The 19,185-nt window shown below is 43.1% G+C and overlaps 1 protein-coding gene across 3 annotated transcripts in view; it reads right to left on the bottom strand.

The window, feature by feature from the left end:
- Positions 1–19,185, bottom strand: part of LOC115192234 (tyrosine-protein kinase JAK1) — a 66,178-nt gene that overhangs the window by 35,950 nt on the left and 11,043 nt on the right. For 2 of the 3 annotated variants that reach the window (XM_029750504.1, XM_029750505.1), the window contains exons 2-3: positions 11,904–12,106; positions 2,370–2,493 (exon numbers count right to left, since the gene is read on the bottom strand). In XM_029750504.1, coding sequence (XP_029606364.1) covers positions 2,370–2,493; positions 11,904–12,106 — 327 coding nt within the window. Of the gene's footprint in view, positions 1–2,074; positions 2,175–2,369; positions 2,494–11,903; positions 12,107–19,185 lie in introns of those variants that run through there. The other variant, XM_029750507.1, reaches the window with a different exon arrangement.

A 19,185-nucleotide genomic window follows, 5' to 3' on the forward strand; every position in this document is an offset into this window, starting at 1 on the left:
TTGCCAGTGATGTATGGAGAGGACCTGCCTAACAATAGGCCTAGAAGCCCTCAGTCCAGCCTCTCTCAGCCTATTGCGGACAGTCTGAGCACTGATGGAGGGATTGTGCATTCCTGGTGTAACTTGGGCAGTTGTTGTTGCCATCCGATACCTGTTCCTCAGGTGTGATGTTCGGATGTACAGATCCTGTGCAGGTGTTGTTACACGTGGTCTGTCACTGCGAGGACGATCAGCTGTCCATCCTGTCTCCCTGAAGCGCTGTCTTAGGCATCTCACAGTACGGACATTGCAATTTATTGCCCTGGCCACATCTGCAGTCCTCATGCCTCCTTGCAGCATGCCTAAGGTTTTCAGAGTCAGTAGAAAGGCCTCTTTAGTGTCCTAAGTTTTCATAACTGTGACCTTAATTGCCTACCGTCTGTAAGCTGTTAGTGTTTAATGACCGTTCCACAAATGCATGTTCATTAATTGTTTATGGTTCATTGAACAAGCATGGAAAACAGTGTTTAAACCCTTTACAATGAAGATCTGTGAAGTTATTTGAATTTTTACGAATTATCTTTGAAAGACAGGGTCCTGAAAAAGGGACGTTTCTTTTTTTGCTGAGTTCAGTACAGCAAATGTTGTTTTATGCTCAAATGCCCATGTGGGCTTGTTTACGTCGGTCAGACGAAACGGGCGCTCAAATTAAGAATAGCTGAACACAAAATGGCTATCCTCACCAAAAATATTGAATATGCAATCGTGCGGCACTACATGAAGGCCAATCATGACTCAGCCTCAAACATGACATTCTCGGGAACTGAGAACGTTTCTCTTTCCTCCAGATGGGGCAATATTACGAGGAAATTGTTACAGAGAGGCACTTTGCGTCGATCCAAAGGGTCTGAATGAGCAGCTCTCGTTCGCATCTTTTTTGAAAATATGTTTCTTCGTTTATTTCTCTGTCTTTTGTTATTCAAGTGGAATGTATGTGTAGGAATCTTGAATGATGATCATACTGTTTGAATAACCGGTCTAGTTGCTACTACTACTGACATTATCAACACGTTTGCTTAACGTGATGAGCGGGACACTGCCCTGCGAGGGTATATGGTGCCTCACACATTTTACCTACTCAAGGCTCTGATGAAGGAGACTTGTGCCGAAACGTAAGACTATTGTTTGTTTGTCCTGTCAATCCGATCCGATTTACGCAGAAATAGAGTGCTCCTTTTTCTTCATTCTCCCGGATGGTCACCAGTTGAAATATCCTGGGATAAGGAATGTTTTTGCTATTTTCCGGTCCCTCAGTCGAGCATCTGATTCTCCCTTTTTCCATTTAAGATGGGCTGAAGCACGTTTGGGTATGCCTTTTCCCCCCCCATTGGCCATAACCTGTTCGTTGACTAAGTGTACCCTGGCTGTATGATGCAAATTCAACTCAGCACTGGGTCAACTTTATTAGGCTCTCACCGCAGTCACCCTCCTCCTCGCCCTCTATTGCAGGGGTGTCAAACTTACGCCCCGGGGGTCTCGACTGTCCGGCTGCTTGCTAATAATCACTAGACAGTCAGGGTGCAGCGAACATTTCAAAAACGATGGATGGAGCACTACTTTTAGCAAATTGTGATGGCAAGGAAATATAACCCGTTTTCAGGGCGGCTCTCCAGACCTCGGTGAAGACCGAATGCGGCTCCCGGTGCAAAATGTGTTGTCTAGTGAAAGAGAGCAGAAAGAGGAAGTGTGCGTGACACCACATTTACTCTCCTTCCTCTCTGAGTTAAACGTTTATCTTGGATCATATCCAACTCAACTGCCATGACAACTGAATATCTCCTATTACATTATCCTCAAGTGCAGAAAACAAAAACACACTTACTTGATACTTTAAGTATTGGATTTTGTCCTGCCTTGTATGAATGTTTCACGTGAATTGTAAAAGAAGTTCACAAGGAAATCCGACTTATTCACATACTACTGTATTCTAATCTTATCTAATGTCTGATATCTGATATCTGATGGACCACTTTACCAGCTCAGAAATTGCCGTTCTACTCTGCGCAGCACGGTAGCAATGTGCCATACAACCTACCTGCATGACAACCTTCTTGTTACACTGAATCATGGTCAGTGAATGACGGTTGAATAACAGTCACGTTGACTAGTTTACACTTCCGTCACAGGCGATATAGAGAGCGCAGAGTGGCAACAACAGCAGGTGCTGTTGGTAACAGAGTGGCGGATGAGTAAATGAGTAACTCACACGCAACGGGGGGTGTATTGATCATCTGGCGAAAGACGTCAGTGAGATATTCATGATCCATCACAATGACTATGATAATGTGATAACACACACACACACAAACACAGTAGGCCTGTCTAAGTACCTCATGCGGTAGTGCAGCTTGATGCAGGTCTCGTCCGTGATCTTGAAGAGGTGGTTGGGAGCGTACCACAGAGTCCTGCTCTCATCATACAGACCAAACAGATTATGGCACAGGGGGGAGATATCTGGGAGAGAGAGGAAGGAAGGAAGGAAGGAAGGAAGGAAGGAAGGAAGGAAGGAAGGAGAGAAAAGAAAAAAGGGGGATACATTACAACCTTTTTCATCCATTAATTCATTTTGTAGGTGCTCTTACCCGGAGAGCGACTGTAGGTCAAAGTCTGAACAATCGGGCTAGGAAAGAATAGACACTGAATGATCAGTGGCACAGAGTTCATACATGTGTCAGTGTACAACAAAGTACAGAGTACACGTTTTCAAGGTTTATTTGCCATGTGCACAGGATACAACAGGTGTAAAACAGTACAGTGCCCTTTTTACACTGAGAGCTCTTTCCCAACAATACAGTGATAGTAGTAATAATAGAAAATGGAATCATAATAAACACACACAAAAAGTATGATATAGGTTGAAGAAACATGAGAATGCGAGTATATACAGTGGGGGGAAAAAGTATTTGATCCCCTGCTGATTTTGTGCTTTTGCCCACTGACAAAGAAATGATCAGTCTATAATTTTAATGGTAGGTTTATTTGAACAGTGAGAGACAGATAACAACAAAAAAATCCAGAAAAATGCATGTGAAAAATGTTATGAATTGATTTGCATTTTAATGAGGGAAATAAGTATTTGACCCCCTCTCAATCAGAAAGATTTCTGGCTCCCAGGTGTCTTTTATACAGGTAACGAGCTGAGATTAGGAGCACACTCTTAAAGGGAGTGCTCCTAACCGCAGCTTGTTACCTGTAAAAAAGACACCTGTCCACAGAATCAATCAGATTCCAAACTCTCCACCATGGCCAAGACCAAAGAGCTCTCCAAGGATGTCAGGGACAAGATTGTAGACCTACACAAGGCTGGAATGGGCTACAAGACCATCGCCAAGCAGCTTGGTGAGAAGGTGACAACATTTGGTGCGATTATTCGCAAATGGAAGAAACACAAAAGAACTGTCAATCTCCCTCGGCCTGGGGCTCCGTGCAAGATCTCACCTCGTGGAGTTGCAATGATCATGAGAACGGTGAGGAATCAGCCAATAACTACACGGGGGGATCTTGTCAATGATCTCAAGGCAGCTGGGACCATAGTCACCAAGAAAACAATTGGTAACACACTACGCCGTGAAGGACTGAAATCCTGCAGTGCCCGCAAGGTCCCCCTGCTCAAGAATACATATACAGGCCCGTCTGAAGTCTGCCAATGAACATCTGAATGACTCGGAGGACAACTGGGTGAAAGTGTTGTGGTCAGATGAGACCAAAATGGAGCTCTTTGACATCAACTCAACTCGCCATGTTTGGAGGAGGAGGAATGCTGCCTATGACCCCAAGAACACCATCTCCACCGTCAAACATGGAGGTGGAAACATTATGCTTTGGGGGTGTTTTTCTGCTAAGGGGACAGGACAACTTCACCGCATCAAAGGGACGATGGACGGGGCCATGTACCGTCAAATCTTAGGTGAAAACCTCCTTCCCTCACCCAGGGCATTGAAAATGGCTCGTGTATGGGTATTCCAGCATGACAATGACCCAAAACACACGGCCAAGGCAACAAAGGAGTGGCTCAAGAAGAAGCACATTAAGGTCCTGGAGTGGCCTAGCCAGTCTCCAGACCTTAATCTCATAGAAAATCTGTGGAGGGAGCTGAAGGTTCGAGTTGCAAAACGTCAGCCTCGAAACCTTAATGACTTGGAGAAGATCTTCAAAGAGGAGTGGGACAAAATCCCTCCTGACATGCGTGCAAACCTGGTGGCCAACTACAAGAAACGTCTGACCTCTGTGATTGCCAATAAGGGTTTTGCCACCAAGTACTAAGTCGTGTTTTGCAGAGGGGGTCAAATACTTATTTCCCTCATTAAAATGCAAATCATTTTATAACATTTTTTACGTGTTTTTCTGGAGTTTTTTTGTTGTTATTCTGTCTCTCACTGTTCAAATAAACCTACTATTAAAATTATAGACTGATCATTTCTTTGTCAGTGGGCAAACGCACAAAATCAGCAGGGGATCAAATACTTTTTTCCCCCACTGTACAGGTTATTCAACGTGCAGGGGTTCTGGAGTGGTTGAGGTAGGTTCATACATAAAAACTGGCTGATAGGACTTACAGTGCCTGTGTGACTTATTACACATTTTGTTGTGTTACAGCCTGAATTCATAATATGTAGGATTTTTTTCCTGACACATCTACCCATAATGACAAAGTGAAAACATGTTTTTAGAAATGTTTGCTAATTTATTGCTAATTAAATACAGAAATATCTCATTTACATAAGTATTCACACCCCTGAGTCAATGCTTTGGAAGAGCACCTTTGAGTTCGAATACAGATTTGACTCATCTTGGGTATGTCTGTATCAGCTTTGCACATCTGGATTTGTGGATTTTCTCCCATTCTTCCTTGCAGATTTTCTCAAGCTTTGTTAACCTCTAAGGCATAGTGCTTTGCATTCAGGCCAAAGAGTTCAAAAAACATTTCTCATCAGACCACAGAATCTTTTGTTTTATGCTTACACGTGCCATTTTGCAAACTCCAGGCGTGCTGTCCTGTGCCTTTTTTGTCAGGGGGGGCTTCCGTCTGCCCACTCTCCTAATAAAGCCCAGATTGGTGAAGTGCTATAGAGACTGTAGCAATTCTGGCGGGTTTTCCCCATCTCAGCCAAGGAACTCTGTAGTTCTGTCAGTGGTCATTGACCAAGGTCCTTCCTGCCCAGTTTGGTCGCATGGCCAGCTCTAAGCAGAGTCTGGGGAGTTCCACATTTTTTCCATTTCCTAATGATGGAGACCACATGTTCTCTTGGAAACCTTCAACACTCTAGAAATTGTTTTATACCCTCCCCCAGATGTATATCTCGGGGACCTGCAGACAGTTCGTTGGACTTCCTGGTATAGTTTCTGCTCTGACAGACTGTCAACTGTGGGACCTAAAAGTGCCTTCGGAAAGTATTCAGACCCCTTGACTTTCACATTTTGTTACGTTACGGCTTTATACTAAAATTGATTAAATTGTTTTTTTCCCCCCCTCCTCAATCTACACACACAACTCCATAATGACAAAGAAAAAACAGGTTTAGATATTTTTGCCAATTTATTACATCTAAAAAAGCTGAAATATCACATTTACATAAGTATTCAGACCTTTTACTCAGTACTTTGTTTAAGCACCTTTGGCAGTGATTACAGCATTGAGTATTCTTGGGTATGGCGCTCAAAACTTGGCACCCTGTATTTGGGGAGTTTCTCACATTCTTCTCTGCAGATCTTATCAAGTTCTGTCAGGTTGGATTGGGAGCATTTTCAGGTCTCTCCAGAGATGTTTGAATGGGTTCAAGGCCAGGCTCTGGCTAGGCAACTCAAGGACATTCAGAGACTTGTCCCGAAGCCACTCCTGCGTTGACTTGGCTGTGTGCTTAGGGTCATTGTCCTGTTGAAAAGTGAACCTTTACCCCAGTCTGAGGTCCTGAGTGCTCTGGAGCAGGTTTACATCAAGGAGCTCTCTGTACTTTGCTCCGTTCATCTTTCCCTAGAGTCTCCCAGTCTCTGCCTCTGAAAAACATCCCCACAGCATGATGCTGCCACCACCATGCTTCACCGTAGAGATGGTGGCAGGTTTCTCATGGTCTGAGAGTCTTTAGGTGCCTTTTGGCAAACTCCAAGTGGGCTGTCATGCCTTTTAATGAGGAGTTGCTTCCGTCTGGCCACTCTACCATAAAGGCCTGATTGGTGGAGTGCTGCAGAGATGGTTGTCCTTCTGGAAGGTTCTTCCATCTCCACAGAGGAACTCTGGAGCTCTGTCAGAGTGACCATTGGGTTCTTGGTCACCTCCCTGACCAAGGCCCTTCTCCCCCGATTGCTCTGTTTGGCTGGGCGGCCAGCTCTAGGAAGAGTCTTGGTGGATCCAATCTTGATCTAGTGACATCTCCCGGATGATCAAAGGAAATTGGATGCACCTGAGCTCAATTTGGAGTGTCATAGAAAAGGGGTGAGAATACTTATGGAAATGAGATATTAGTGTATTTCATTTCCAATACATTTCCAAACATGTTTTCACTGTCATTATGGGGTATTGTGTGTATGCAGGCTGTAACATAAAATGTGGAATAAGTCAAGGGGTATACATACTTTCTGAAGGCACTGTACATGTAAACAGGGCGAAAAGTGACTGATAGCAGGAATATATAAATACTTATTGTAATATACTAATGGTAATATATACATATAAACAGCAGTAATAGTGATGAGGGTGTGAGTGAGGGTGTTTGAGTGTGTGTATTGTGTGTGTGAGTAAGAGTGACAGTGAAGGTGTGTCTGTCAGAGTGAGTAGAGACCTGTGGATGGGCATAGAGTCAGTGTGGATAGTATGTGCGAGAGGGAGAACAGTAATGTTAGTTGTTAGCCATTTAACAGTCTTATGGCCAGGGAATAGAAGCTGTTTAGGGGTTTATTGGTCTGAGCCTTGATGCACCGTTACCGCCTACCGGATGGGAGCATGGAGAATAGTCCATGTCTTGGGTGGCTGGAGTCTTTAGCAATTTTTCAGGCCTGGCATGTACGTCCTGGATGGCTGGGATCTCACCCCCAGTGATGCTCTGAGTAGTCCGCACCACCCTCTGTAGGGCCATCCAGTCGAGGGCGGTGCAGTTGCCATATCAGACAGTGATTAAACCAATCAGGATGCTCTCGATGGAGCATCTGTAAAAGTTCCTGAGGATCTGAGGGACCATACCAAATCGTTTCGGCTTCCTGAGGAAGAAGAGGCGCTGCCGTGCCTTCTTCACAACTGGGCTGGTGTGAGAGGACCATGCTAAGTCCTCAATGATGCGGACACCGAGGAAGCTCTCAACCATCTCCACTGTTGCCCCGACGATGTGGATGGTGATTAAGATTAAATATTGCGCTAAGCACGATTGTCATGAGTCTACTGTGGAGTCTCTAGACCATTGGTTCCAAATCTTTTTTGAACCCTGTCACACCTTGATGGGATATAAAATACTGTGGCACACCTAAAATGTATTGATTTCATTTACAAACCATACATTTTTTGTGACAAAGTTTTTTTATAGATTTAAAAGGGTTTATTTGAAATATTTTCATCGTGTTGATAGTTCTTTACTCACGATGGTTAATTTGTGTGTACCCCTTTAAGAGCGTCCGGCGAATCTGTGCCAGGAAGAAGAAAATGTATCTCCAGTAAAATAGGTCTTTAGTTTTTAAAGGTTTGGTTTACAGACGACTGGTTTTCTGCATTGTAAAGGTGCAACCACAGACACAAAGCCATGCTCCGTTTGTTTTTATGGCAGAAGCTGTGGTATAGCTTAGCCCAGAGCCATACATTAAGAAATAAATAACTCTGGCTAAGCCTAATCATATTTGCCTGTGCTAATGGTTTTCACAGACAAAATCAAATGATAGAAATGACTTTGCTCGTGATGTGTGCCCCTCAAATGATAAAACAGCCTTAGCTCACTGGACTTGAAACAACGATACAGATGTAGCCATGTGCCATTTAATGCATTATCTGACCGGCACTAGTGCTTCCAAGTCCAAATTCCATGTGTATTCCACATGTCACGCTTCTAAGTGAGTGTACAAGTTTCACAGCACACCTGAGAGTTCCTCAAGGCACACCGGTTGGGAACCACTACTCTATAGACTGTCATTAAATGGCAAGTGTAAAATAGGCTATGTAATAAAGTGATAGTAGTAATATGCCTATAACAATACAGTAGGAACTAATGTACAACCTATAGCAGGGTTCCCCAACTGGCGGCCTGTGGCCCACATTTTTTACTAATTGTTGGTCACAAAAGACAGTTAAAAACACCAGCAAATCAGCTCCAAGGGATTTAATTAGGGAAATCTGTTCCAAAATTTTCCCACATATAATTAAGTGATAATGCCTGAGAAGGCAGTGTTTTGAGGATATATTGGCATGGGTGTTGTTAGGCCCGAGATGAAGTTGAGGGCTGGCAAACAGCCAATATATCCTCAACACTGGCTTTGAGGGCATTATCACTTTTACACAACGGGTTACCAACATATTCAAATAATGATATTTTAATTAAAAAAGGTTATTTTGAATAATTTATTCATACTATTTCATAGTAGTCCAGACACAAATCTTGGGTTGCTACCCAAGCCGGCTGGTCGTTCGTTCTATCGGTTCAGTTGCCAGAGGCCCGACACAGTCGTTTAGTCTTTTTGTTCAGTATCTAAGGACGCGACCCAGTCGTTCGTTCTAAATGTTCCATTGCCATAATGGCTAGCAACATTCTTATCTCTTACTTGCTAGCTAGCCAACTACGGCTAACTTACAGTCACGTCAAAACGCCAGAATAACAGCAAAGTAGCTACATTTGTTCAAACTGTTTTCTAGTGACATTTATTTAGACACGTCGATACAAATTTGCTAATGAGGCGCGATTTCACTTGGCATAGAAAATGTGCTCACTCATCAGGACACTGTTGTTCAGAGCAGCTAGCCAACAACACAGTATGATATCTGTTTGGGGTTCTTGCGGTAAATTTGCACTCTGCAAATTATTTATTATAATGTTCTGGCCACCTGACCATCCATTAAAGTAAAAAAAAAAAACTTAAAGGCTCAATCTAGTTGATGATCCCTGACCTATAGGTCCCTACTGTAGCCTTTACAGATGAGCCTTTCTGTTTGTTTTGAACTATAAATGGAACATAATGAGAGACAGGAAAAGTATGAGGCCATGACACTTCCTCTTTTCTGGGCTCTTTTGTTTTGATGTGAGGGACATAATGTGCGTCAAACTACCTACCACTGACCACACAAGACAGAAAGGTCCTGCACAGACACAGACTACTTTGGATTGGACTATAAACAGATCATACATTTGTGTTGGCAGCTGCTTTGTTTATTTAGCCGATAACTGGTGAGTATTTGCATATATAGACTATGGTAGCTGTGGAGTTGAACTCCTCCTGAGTCTTGTTGTTGTCTGTGTAGGCTTCCTTTCTCTGCTCGCTCTGCAGTACTGGAAATAAAAGTGTTGGTTTCACACAAGGACGAAATTCCAGAACTCGTCCCGCCCTGAACCAACCCTAACCAGCCACCATCTTGTATTGGAGTCAGTGTGTGGCTGAAAGGAACAGCCGCACACTGACAGATGTTGTGGAGTTTTAGAGCCAGTATCAGAACAGAGGTATAAATACAGGCCTATAATTTGTCTGTCAAAGATGGAGACTACCAAACCAGCATTTTTAGAGCTGTAAGAAAACAGGTGCTGGACGTTAGTGTCTTTTCTCATGTGGGATAGCCTAGTAGCTAGGCTACATCGGGTTTGTCTGTATTGTGTGCCTGCTATCTGGCATGGGAGAAGTATACAGTGTTTACTGTAAGTATTATGTCATGTTTGTCATCAAATCAGGTAGAGTACATGAGGAAGTCAGCGGAGAAGCAGAAATTCAGTTACTGTAATAGCCTGTTAATATGGTTGAAACAACGCCATTTGGCATCAGTAGAGGGTCGTTCCACCCACCCCCAAAAAAAGAGGATTACCACACAAAATCGTGAAATCATTTCTGTAATTACAAACAAATAAAATTTGCATTCTTGAAACATTATTTTGTTGAGATATAATTTGATCTCTGATCATTTAAGCTAATTGATTGCACCCAAATTGGTCATATTCATTTATAGGATTCGTTTAGCCTAATTTTCAATAAATATAGTACTAGGGTGGCTGATATTGCGATAGCGTCGTCTATCGATGATGATTGACAGCCATCGTTGATGGTAACGACATCGTGATGTGACAGACGATGGTTTAGCCTCTTTTTTACTAGCGCCACGCTGTAAAAAAGCAGCAGGGTGACACACAAGTGGCATTCCGAGTAATAGCCTAGTCCTATTTGCTATAGCCTATTTCAATAAATATGTTATATAGCCTACATAAAACAAGAGAGGAATGTAGACCAGAGAGCAGAGAATTCCACCAAAGCAGTAACTATTTTGTATTTAGCGGTTTAAAAAAAACGTAGCCTATATTCCCTTCTTTCTCCATTCGATAGACTATGAAAGTTACGCTTAGCTGCACTTAGCTTCTACCCAGGGATTCAACAACATTATCTTTCGTCCAGTTAAATTAGATTTTGCGCTATAGCCAAACTGCAGTTTTTTTTCCAGAGTAAAAAAAAAATTGAGATATATTTTGGCAGAGTGGCCAATAAGGGTGAAAGCATCCTATATCACAATATTTTATGGGTACATAATCACGATAGGAAAATGGTTGACATCGCCCAACCCTATATAGTACCTAACATCCAATTTAGACCATAATTCTAAATGAGTAAGACGAGGAATTCAATAAAATCAAAATGTCATCCTATGTAATGTATATTCCCTGTGAATCTCGTGATGATTTTTTTCCACTGTTCATAGAAATTAGCCGTTGAAGTCGCTTGCATTAATCTTATCTGTTTCTAACCACAGAAACAATTTCTGAATCATCTGAGACGGTGGGTGTCATGGCTTTAGTGAAACGACAAGGAACGACTCTAGAGTCCCTCATTTTAGGATTTAGCGTTGATCTTATTTCTTTAACTAGGCAAGTCAGTTAAGAACAAATTGTTATTCACAATGACGGCCTACCCCGGCCAAACCCGGACGACGCTGGGCCAAATTGTGCGCCGCCCTTATAGGACTCCCAATCACGGCCAGATGTGATGCAGCCTGGATTCGAACCAGGGGCTGCAGTGACGCCTCTTGCGCTGCGCCACTAGGGGGGTCCTTATATATACACACAGTACATCTTAAGCATTGAGATAAAGAACATCTACTGACAAAACACACGTAGGCAATAAAACAAAGCTTCACAAGTAATACATACATCTTTAACGTTTTCCAATGCCATGTTGTATAGGCCAGGCCCTACTGTATGATGTAAATGAGCAGCACACACAATGAAATGAAACATCTATTACAAAGCCATTTCTTCCTTAGTTACTTACCATTTCTACTTCTGGTCTCCTAGCTAAGAGTAAACTCGTGACGGCCTATTCACAGTGGCAACAGTGGACCTCTCTGTTGGCAGACAGGCTCCATCAGGATAGGTCACCACATTTATCCCCGATTCGTTGTAAATGACCATATTTAAGATATATCACTTCTGAATGTTCCTGAAAACTTCCCGCAAATCCAATCGTACAAATACACCCTATTTAATGCCCTGGCATGCAAACACTCACACACGGGTGCCTGCAGGCACACACACCCACACATACACGGATGGAAGCAGTTAGGCATGCAGCACACACTTGCAGTCATGCCATACAATACACACACGCTCAAACACACACACACACACACACACACACACACACACACACACACACACACACACACACACACACACACACTTGGCATGAGTTGAGACAGTACTCACAGCATTTTGTGGCGGCCTCGACACACAGTTCCTCAGCGGTGAAGCTGTCTTTGAGGAATCCCAGCGGCGGCATATTTGGCAGGTAAAAATGGATCTCCAGACCCCTCATGGGCACACTGACGGGGCCCTCGGCTCTCCTCGACCTCATCTTCCCACACAGTTGCCTACCCAGCTCCATCACCCCCGGACTTGGCATCCAGACTCTAAAGGTAGAGGCAGAGGGATGGAGATGTCAAAAAAAGGCAAAACAGAGGGAGTGTGTATGTGTGTCGGGGTTGGGTAATGTATTGATCCAGAGGTGAGCTCACTGTAGCAGTGGTATGGAGTCCAGCATACCCTGATGACTCACGGTCTCACATTGGCTACCCACGCTACACACACCTACTCAGGCAATGTAATTCACGACACACACACACACACACCTACTGAGATGATCTCACCAAAGCAAACACAAACACAAACCTCCTCTGGAGGGAGGTGAGGTAGTTCTTCCTCTGCATGCAGATCGACCCATTAGTTCTCCCAGCAGCGTTTCCCCCTTCCTCTACAGCGGCGCAGGTGGCATCCCCAGTGGCTAGGACAGTTTGTTTCGTAACATCCCTAATCAGCCCATCGCCAATGGCGACAGAGCTCTGATCTACTGACTGCTGCTGGGATCAGCAGGATCACACACACACACACGCAGGCCTACATGAATCACACTGTCGGGGCCAAAGTGTCCCCAGGTCCCGCTGAAGTCTTATCAGCCTGTGAGAACCTCGCGCCACACACACGGTGTACTCATTAGTCTACAGTGCTGAGAAACGGTTAACAGTGCAGCAGCAGCGGAAAAGATGGATCGCTGTGATGAACCGATGCCTGCAGTTCATCAAGGATGGCTGAAGACGGCACAATAGTTGCCGGTCAATGTGACAACGCCAAATGCTACGTTAGACAATACACATTCTGTATTTTATAGTCCACATTCTGTACTGTATTTTAAAGGCATGTAGCCTTCAAAACGCTTGTCGTGAGGTCGTCCTTCACATCCAAACAATGTAGACCCCAGGCCGACATTCTGCATCAGCTACAACTGAACTGCTGTACGTCACACTGGCAAAAACAAAAGACACCTCAGAGGTAGGCGAGGCTACATTCTATTACTGTACTATCCTTCAACACATGATGAACGTTTGGATGAGTCAGATGACAGCGTTTTCCCTAGGATTTTTTTCAGCAGCAGTGACAAAGTTAGCAGGCGTGGCGCCAAAGCTTTTAAGAGGCCCTCCTCTTTGGCCACCGAGACAACAGTTTGCTGTTTTAAAGCTACTTTCCTGCAATGCGACACATCTTGCCATGAGGCTGAGAGAAGATTTACCATGGCTTATGTTGTGTTCTTATGCTATCTGAGTGACTCAAACATTGGAACACAATCAATAGTGAGTCAACATGTTGTTTTCAACACTTTTTTCCCTCGTCTCTCTGCAGCAGACATAGTAAGCAATATGTTTGAAACATCAAATTGCAATATCGAATCGCAATACATATAGAATTGTGAGAATTGCAATACATATCGTATTGGCACCTAAGTATCGTGATAATATGGTATGGTGAGTTCCCTGGCAGATCCCAGCCCTGCTACCTCACTCTCCAACCACGGTGCATGAATGGAAGAGCAAACTGAAATGAAGAGGAAATTCAGCAACTCTTGGGAGGGCATCAATAAAGAAGCATTTGATCAACTTCCACTGCCCTCCAAGAGTTGCTGAATTTGCTTTTCACAGGGATCAGTCTGGAATGGACGTTTTTTCGTGGCCGGTGATTTTAATGCAGGGAAACTGAAATCCGTTTTACCTCATTTTTACAAGCATGTCATCTGTGCAACTAGATGCAACAAAATTCTAGATCACTTTACTCTACACATACAAGGCTCTCCCTCACACTCCATTTGGCAAATCTGGCCATAATTCTATCCTCCTGATTTCTGCTTACAAGCAAAAACTCAAAAACAGGATGTACCAGTGACGCGCTCAATAAGAAAGCACAGATAGAACATTGAGACCGATATTTCATATGTATAAATGTGAAGAAACCCCAAGCGGATGCCACTCACTACCCAATATGGTAGTGAGAGGAAGCCCAGTGGCCGTAAGGAGATGGATTTTGTCCGAAACTGCACATTTTCTCATCGATGAAACATTTGATCTCAATACAGTTTTCGGTTCCCCAAACAAAAATCGAACAGAGTGGATTAAGTTTTGTGGACTTTACCCTTTGCCATTGTTTAAAAAAATTGCGTTCTTACGGAGTGCAAAGGAAAATTTTGCTATTACACACTCGCATTTCACAGAGTAGGCGTTCCCTAACGGACATATGCAAATGCAGGCTGGAACGGGCAAATAGGATCTCGCTAGCTCGTGCTGGTCTCTTCCCTCCTCCTTGCTTGTTCTGCCCACTATAACTAATTTGTTCACATTGGAAGCGACAGGCTGTAGTCCATCTTGGTTTAGTTATAAAAATCTTTGACGGAAGTGGACAAACGAAGCGGGTGCTAAGCTACCGAACTGTTTCGCTAGCACAGACTGGAATATGTTCTGGGATTCACCCGATAACATTGAGGAGTTTACCACATCAAATAAAAATACATGTAATGTGCTGAATACAACAGGTGTAGACTTTACTGTGAAATGCTTACTTATGAGCCCTTTCCCAACAATGCAAAGATTTATATATTAGATTTATATAATAGTATAATAATACTAATAAGAGTAACACCGGCTTCATTAAGTGCATTGACAACGTCTTCCCCACACTGACCATATGTCTTCAGAAAGTATTTATACCCCTAGACTTATTCCACATTTTGTTGTGTTACAGCCTGTATTCAAAATGGATAAAACATTTATTGAAAATGAAATACAGAAATATTACATTTCCTTAAGTATTCACACCCCTGAGTCAATACATGTTTGAATTACCTTTAGGTGATTACAGCTGTGAGTCTTTCTGGTTGGTCTCTTAGAGCTTAGCACAATATTTGCACATTATTATTTTTCAAATTCTTCAAGCTTTGTCAAGTTGGTTGTTGATCATTGCTTGACAGCCATTCTCAAGTCTTGCCATAGATTTTCAAGCCAATTCATGTAAAACAGTAACATACTCAGGAAAATTCAATGTCGTCTTGGTAAGCAACTCCAGTGTATATTTGGCCTTGTGTTTCAGGTTATTGTACTGCTGAAAGGTGCATTTCTCTCCCGGTGTCTCTTGGAAAGCAGACTGAACCAGGTTTTCCTCTAGGATTTTGCCTGTGCTTAGCTTTCTTAAAAGAAATATGGAGGACTCCCTTGATGACAAGCATACCCATAACATGATGCAGCCCCCTCCATGCTTGAAAATATGAAGAGTGGTACTCAGTGTGTTGTGTTGGATTTGCCCAAAATATAACGCTATGTTTTCAGGACATAAAGTTCATTTCTTTGCCACATTTTTTGCAGTTTAATACCTTTGTGCAAACAGGATGCTTGTTATTGAATATTTTTATTCTGTACAGGCTTACTTTTCACTCTATCATTTAGGTTAGTATTATGGAGTAACTACAAGTTGTTGATCTATCCTCAGTTATCTCCTATCACAGTCATTAAACTCTGTAACTGTTTTAAAGTCACCATTGGCCTCATGTTGAAATCCCTGAGAAGTGTCCTTCCTCTCTGGCAACTAAGTTAGGAAGGACACCTGTATCTTTGTAGTGACATGGTGGATTGACACACCATCCAAATTGTAATTAATAACTTTGCCATTATCAAAGGGATATTCAATGTATGCTTTTTTATTTACTCATCTACCAATAGGTGTCCCTCTTTATTTGAAAAAACATTTTTTACCCCTTTTTCTCCCAAATTTCCTGATATCCAATTGGTAGTTACAGTCTTGTCCCATTGCTGCAACTCCCGTAAGGACTCGGGAGAGGCAAAAGTCGTGAGCTATGCTTCCTCCAAAACACAACCCTGCCAAGCCGTACTGCCCGCTTAACCCTGAAGCCAGCCACACCAATGTGTCGGAGGAAACATCGTACAGCTGGCGACCGAAGTCAGCGTGCATTTGCCCGGCCGCCACAAGGAGTTGCTAGAATGCGATGAGACAAGGCCATCCCAGCCGGCCAAACCCTCCCCTAATCCGGGCGAATTGTGCGCCGCCTCATGTGTCTCCTGGTTGCGGCCGGCTGCGACACAGCCCGGCAGCTAACCCGGATCTGTAGTGACGCCTCTAGCACTGCGATGTAGTGCCTTAGACCGCTGAGCCATTCGGGAGGCCAGGTGTCCTTCTTTGCGAGGCATTGGAAAACCTCCCTGATAGTTGTGGTTGAATCTGTGTTTGAAATTCACTGCTCGACTGAGGGACCTTACAGATAATTGTATGTGTAGGGTACAAAGATGACGCAGTTAATTAAAAATCATGTTAAACACTTATTGTACACAGAGTGAGTCCATGCAATTTATTATGTGACTTGTTAAGCAGAGCTTTACTCCTGAACTTATTTAGGCTTGCCATAACAAAGGGGTTGAATACATTTTGACTCAAGACATTTCAGCTTTTAATGTTTAATTAATTTGTAAACATTTCTAAAAACATAATTCCACTTTGACATTATCGGGTATTGTGTGTTGGCCAGTGACAAAATTTCAGGCTACAACACAACAAAATGTGGAAAAAGTCAAGCACAACAACGATGTCATCCCCACAGTGACAGTACGTACAGTGTCTTAATAAAGTATTCATACCCCTCAACTTTTTCCATAATTTGCTGTGTTACAGCCTGAACATTCTTTCTCCCCCATCTACACACAATATCCCATAATGACAAAGTGAAAACCTGTTCTTAGAAATGTTTGCAAATTTATTGCAAGTAAAATACAGAAATATCTCATTTACATAATTATTCAAACCCCATTGTTATGACACTCCAAATGGAGCTCAGGTGCATCCAATTTTCTTTGATCATCCTTGATTGGAGTCCACCTGTGGCTAATTAAATTATTTGGACATGATTTAGAAATAATCTGTCTATATAAGGTCCCACAGTTGACAGTGCATTTCAGAGCAGAAACTATACCATGAAGTCCAAGGAACTGTCCAAAGATCTCCAAGATATAATTGTGATGAGGCATATACTGTATCTGGAGAAGGGTATAAAACAATTTCTAGTGTTGAAAGTTTTCAAAAGCTTAGGGCTGGCAGTCCGACCAAATTGAGCAACCGGGCAAGAAGGACCTTGGTGTGAGAGGTGACCAAGAACTCAATGGGGCGGCTGGTAGCCTAGTAATTAGAGCGTTGGGCCAGTATCTGAAAGGTTGCTGGATCGAATCCTCGAGCTGTCAAGGTAAAAATCTGTCGTTCTGCCCCTGAACAAGGCAGTTAACCCACTGCTCCCCGGGCGCCGAAGACGTGGATGTTCGATTAAGGCAGCCCCTTGCACTTCTCTGATTCAGAGGGGTTGGGTTAAATGTGAAAGACATTTCAGTTGAATCTCCCTTTCCCAATGACCACTCTGACAGAACTATAGAGTTCATTGGCTGAAATGGGAGAACCTACCAGAAGGACAACAGTCTCTACAGCACTTCACCAATCTGGGCTTTATGGGAGAGTGACCAAATGGAAGCCACTCCTGAGAAAAAGGCACATGGCAGTACGCCTGGAGTTTGCAAAAAAGGCATGTGAAAGATAAGGCAAAAGAGTGTGGTCTGATAACACAAAAATTGAACTTTGGCCTGAATGCAAAGTGCTATCTCTGGAGAAAGACACGTCATAACCTGTCTAACACCATCCCTACCGTGAAGCATGGTGGTAGCAGAATCATGCTGAGGGGATGCTTTTCAGCAGCAGGGACCAATGAATGGAGGCAAATACAGGCAAATCCTTGATGAGAGCCTGCTTCAGAATGCAAATGACCTAAGACCGGGGGCAAAGATTTACGTTCCAACAGGACAATGACCCCAAGCATACAGCCAAACCAACACTGGTATTTTTCAGAACAAGAATGTGAAAGTCCTTGAGTGACCCACACTTGAATCCCATTGAAAATCCATGGAATGACTTGAAGATTGCTGGTCACCGCCGCTCCCCAACTACCTTAACAGAGCATGAGAAAATCTGCAAGACACAATGGGAGAAAATCCCCAAATCCAAATGTGCAAAGCTTAAACAGACATACCCAAGATGAGTCAAAGCTGTAATCGACCCCAAAGGTGGTCTTCCAAAGTATTGACTCAGGGGTGTGTATACTTAAGTAAATTAGATATCTTTATTTCAAAGTCAATAAATATGCAAAAATGTCTAAAAACATGTTTTGACTTCGTCATTATGGGGTATTGTGTATACATGGGGGAGAAAATGCTGTAAGAATGAATACTTTCTGAAGGCACAGTATATGTATATACAGTTGAAGTTGGAAGTTTACATACATAAATCAGTCAAGACCTCAGAAAAAATATTGTAGACCTCCACAAGTCTGGTTCATCCTTGGGAGCAATTTCCAAACGCCTGAAGGTACCATGTTCATCTGTACAAACAATAGTACGCAAGTATAAACACCATGGGACCACGCAGCAGTCATACCTCTCAGGAAGAAGACGCGTTCTGTCTCCTAGAGATGAACGTACTTTGGTGCAAAAAGTGCAAATCAATCCCAGAACAACAGCAAAGGACCTTGTGAAGATGCTGGAGGAAACAGGTACAAAAGTATCTATATCCACAGTAAAACGAGTCCTATATCGACATAACCTTAAAGGCCGCTCGGCAAGGAAGAAGCCACTGCTCAAAAACCATCATAAAAAAGCCAGACTACGGTTTGCAACTGCACATGGGGACAAATATCGTACTTTTTGGAGAAATGTCCTCTGGTCTGATGAAATAAAAATAGAACTGTTTGGCCATAATGACAATCGTTATGTTTGGAGGAAAAAGGGGGAGGGTTGCAAGCCGAAGAACACCTTCCCAACAGTGAAGCACGTGGGTGGAAGCATCATGTTGTGGGGGTGCTTTGCTGCAGGAGGGACTGGTGCACTTCACAAAATAAATGGCATCATGAGAAAGGAAAATGATGTCGATATATTGAAGCAACATCTTCAGGAAGTTAAAGCTTGGTTGCAAATGGGTCTTCCAAATGGACAATAACCCCAAGCATACTTCCAAAGTTGTGGCAAAATGGCTTAAGGACAACAAAGTCAAGGTATTGGAGTGGCCATCACAAAGCCCTGTGGGCAGAACTGAAAAAGCATGTGAGAGCAAGTAGGCCTACAAACCTGAC

This window comes from Salmo trutta, chromosome 4, assembly GCF_901001165.1.
Source record: "Salmo trutta chromosome 4, fSalTru1.1, whole genome shotgun sequence".
In the NCBI taxonomy this organism is placed as follows: domain Eukaryota; kingdom Metazoa; phylum Chordata; class Actinopteri; order Salmoniformes; family Salmonidae; genus Salmo; species Salmo trutta.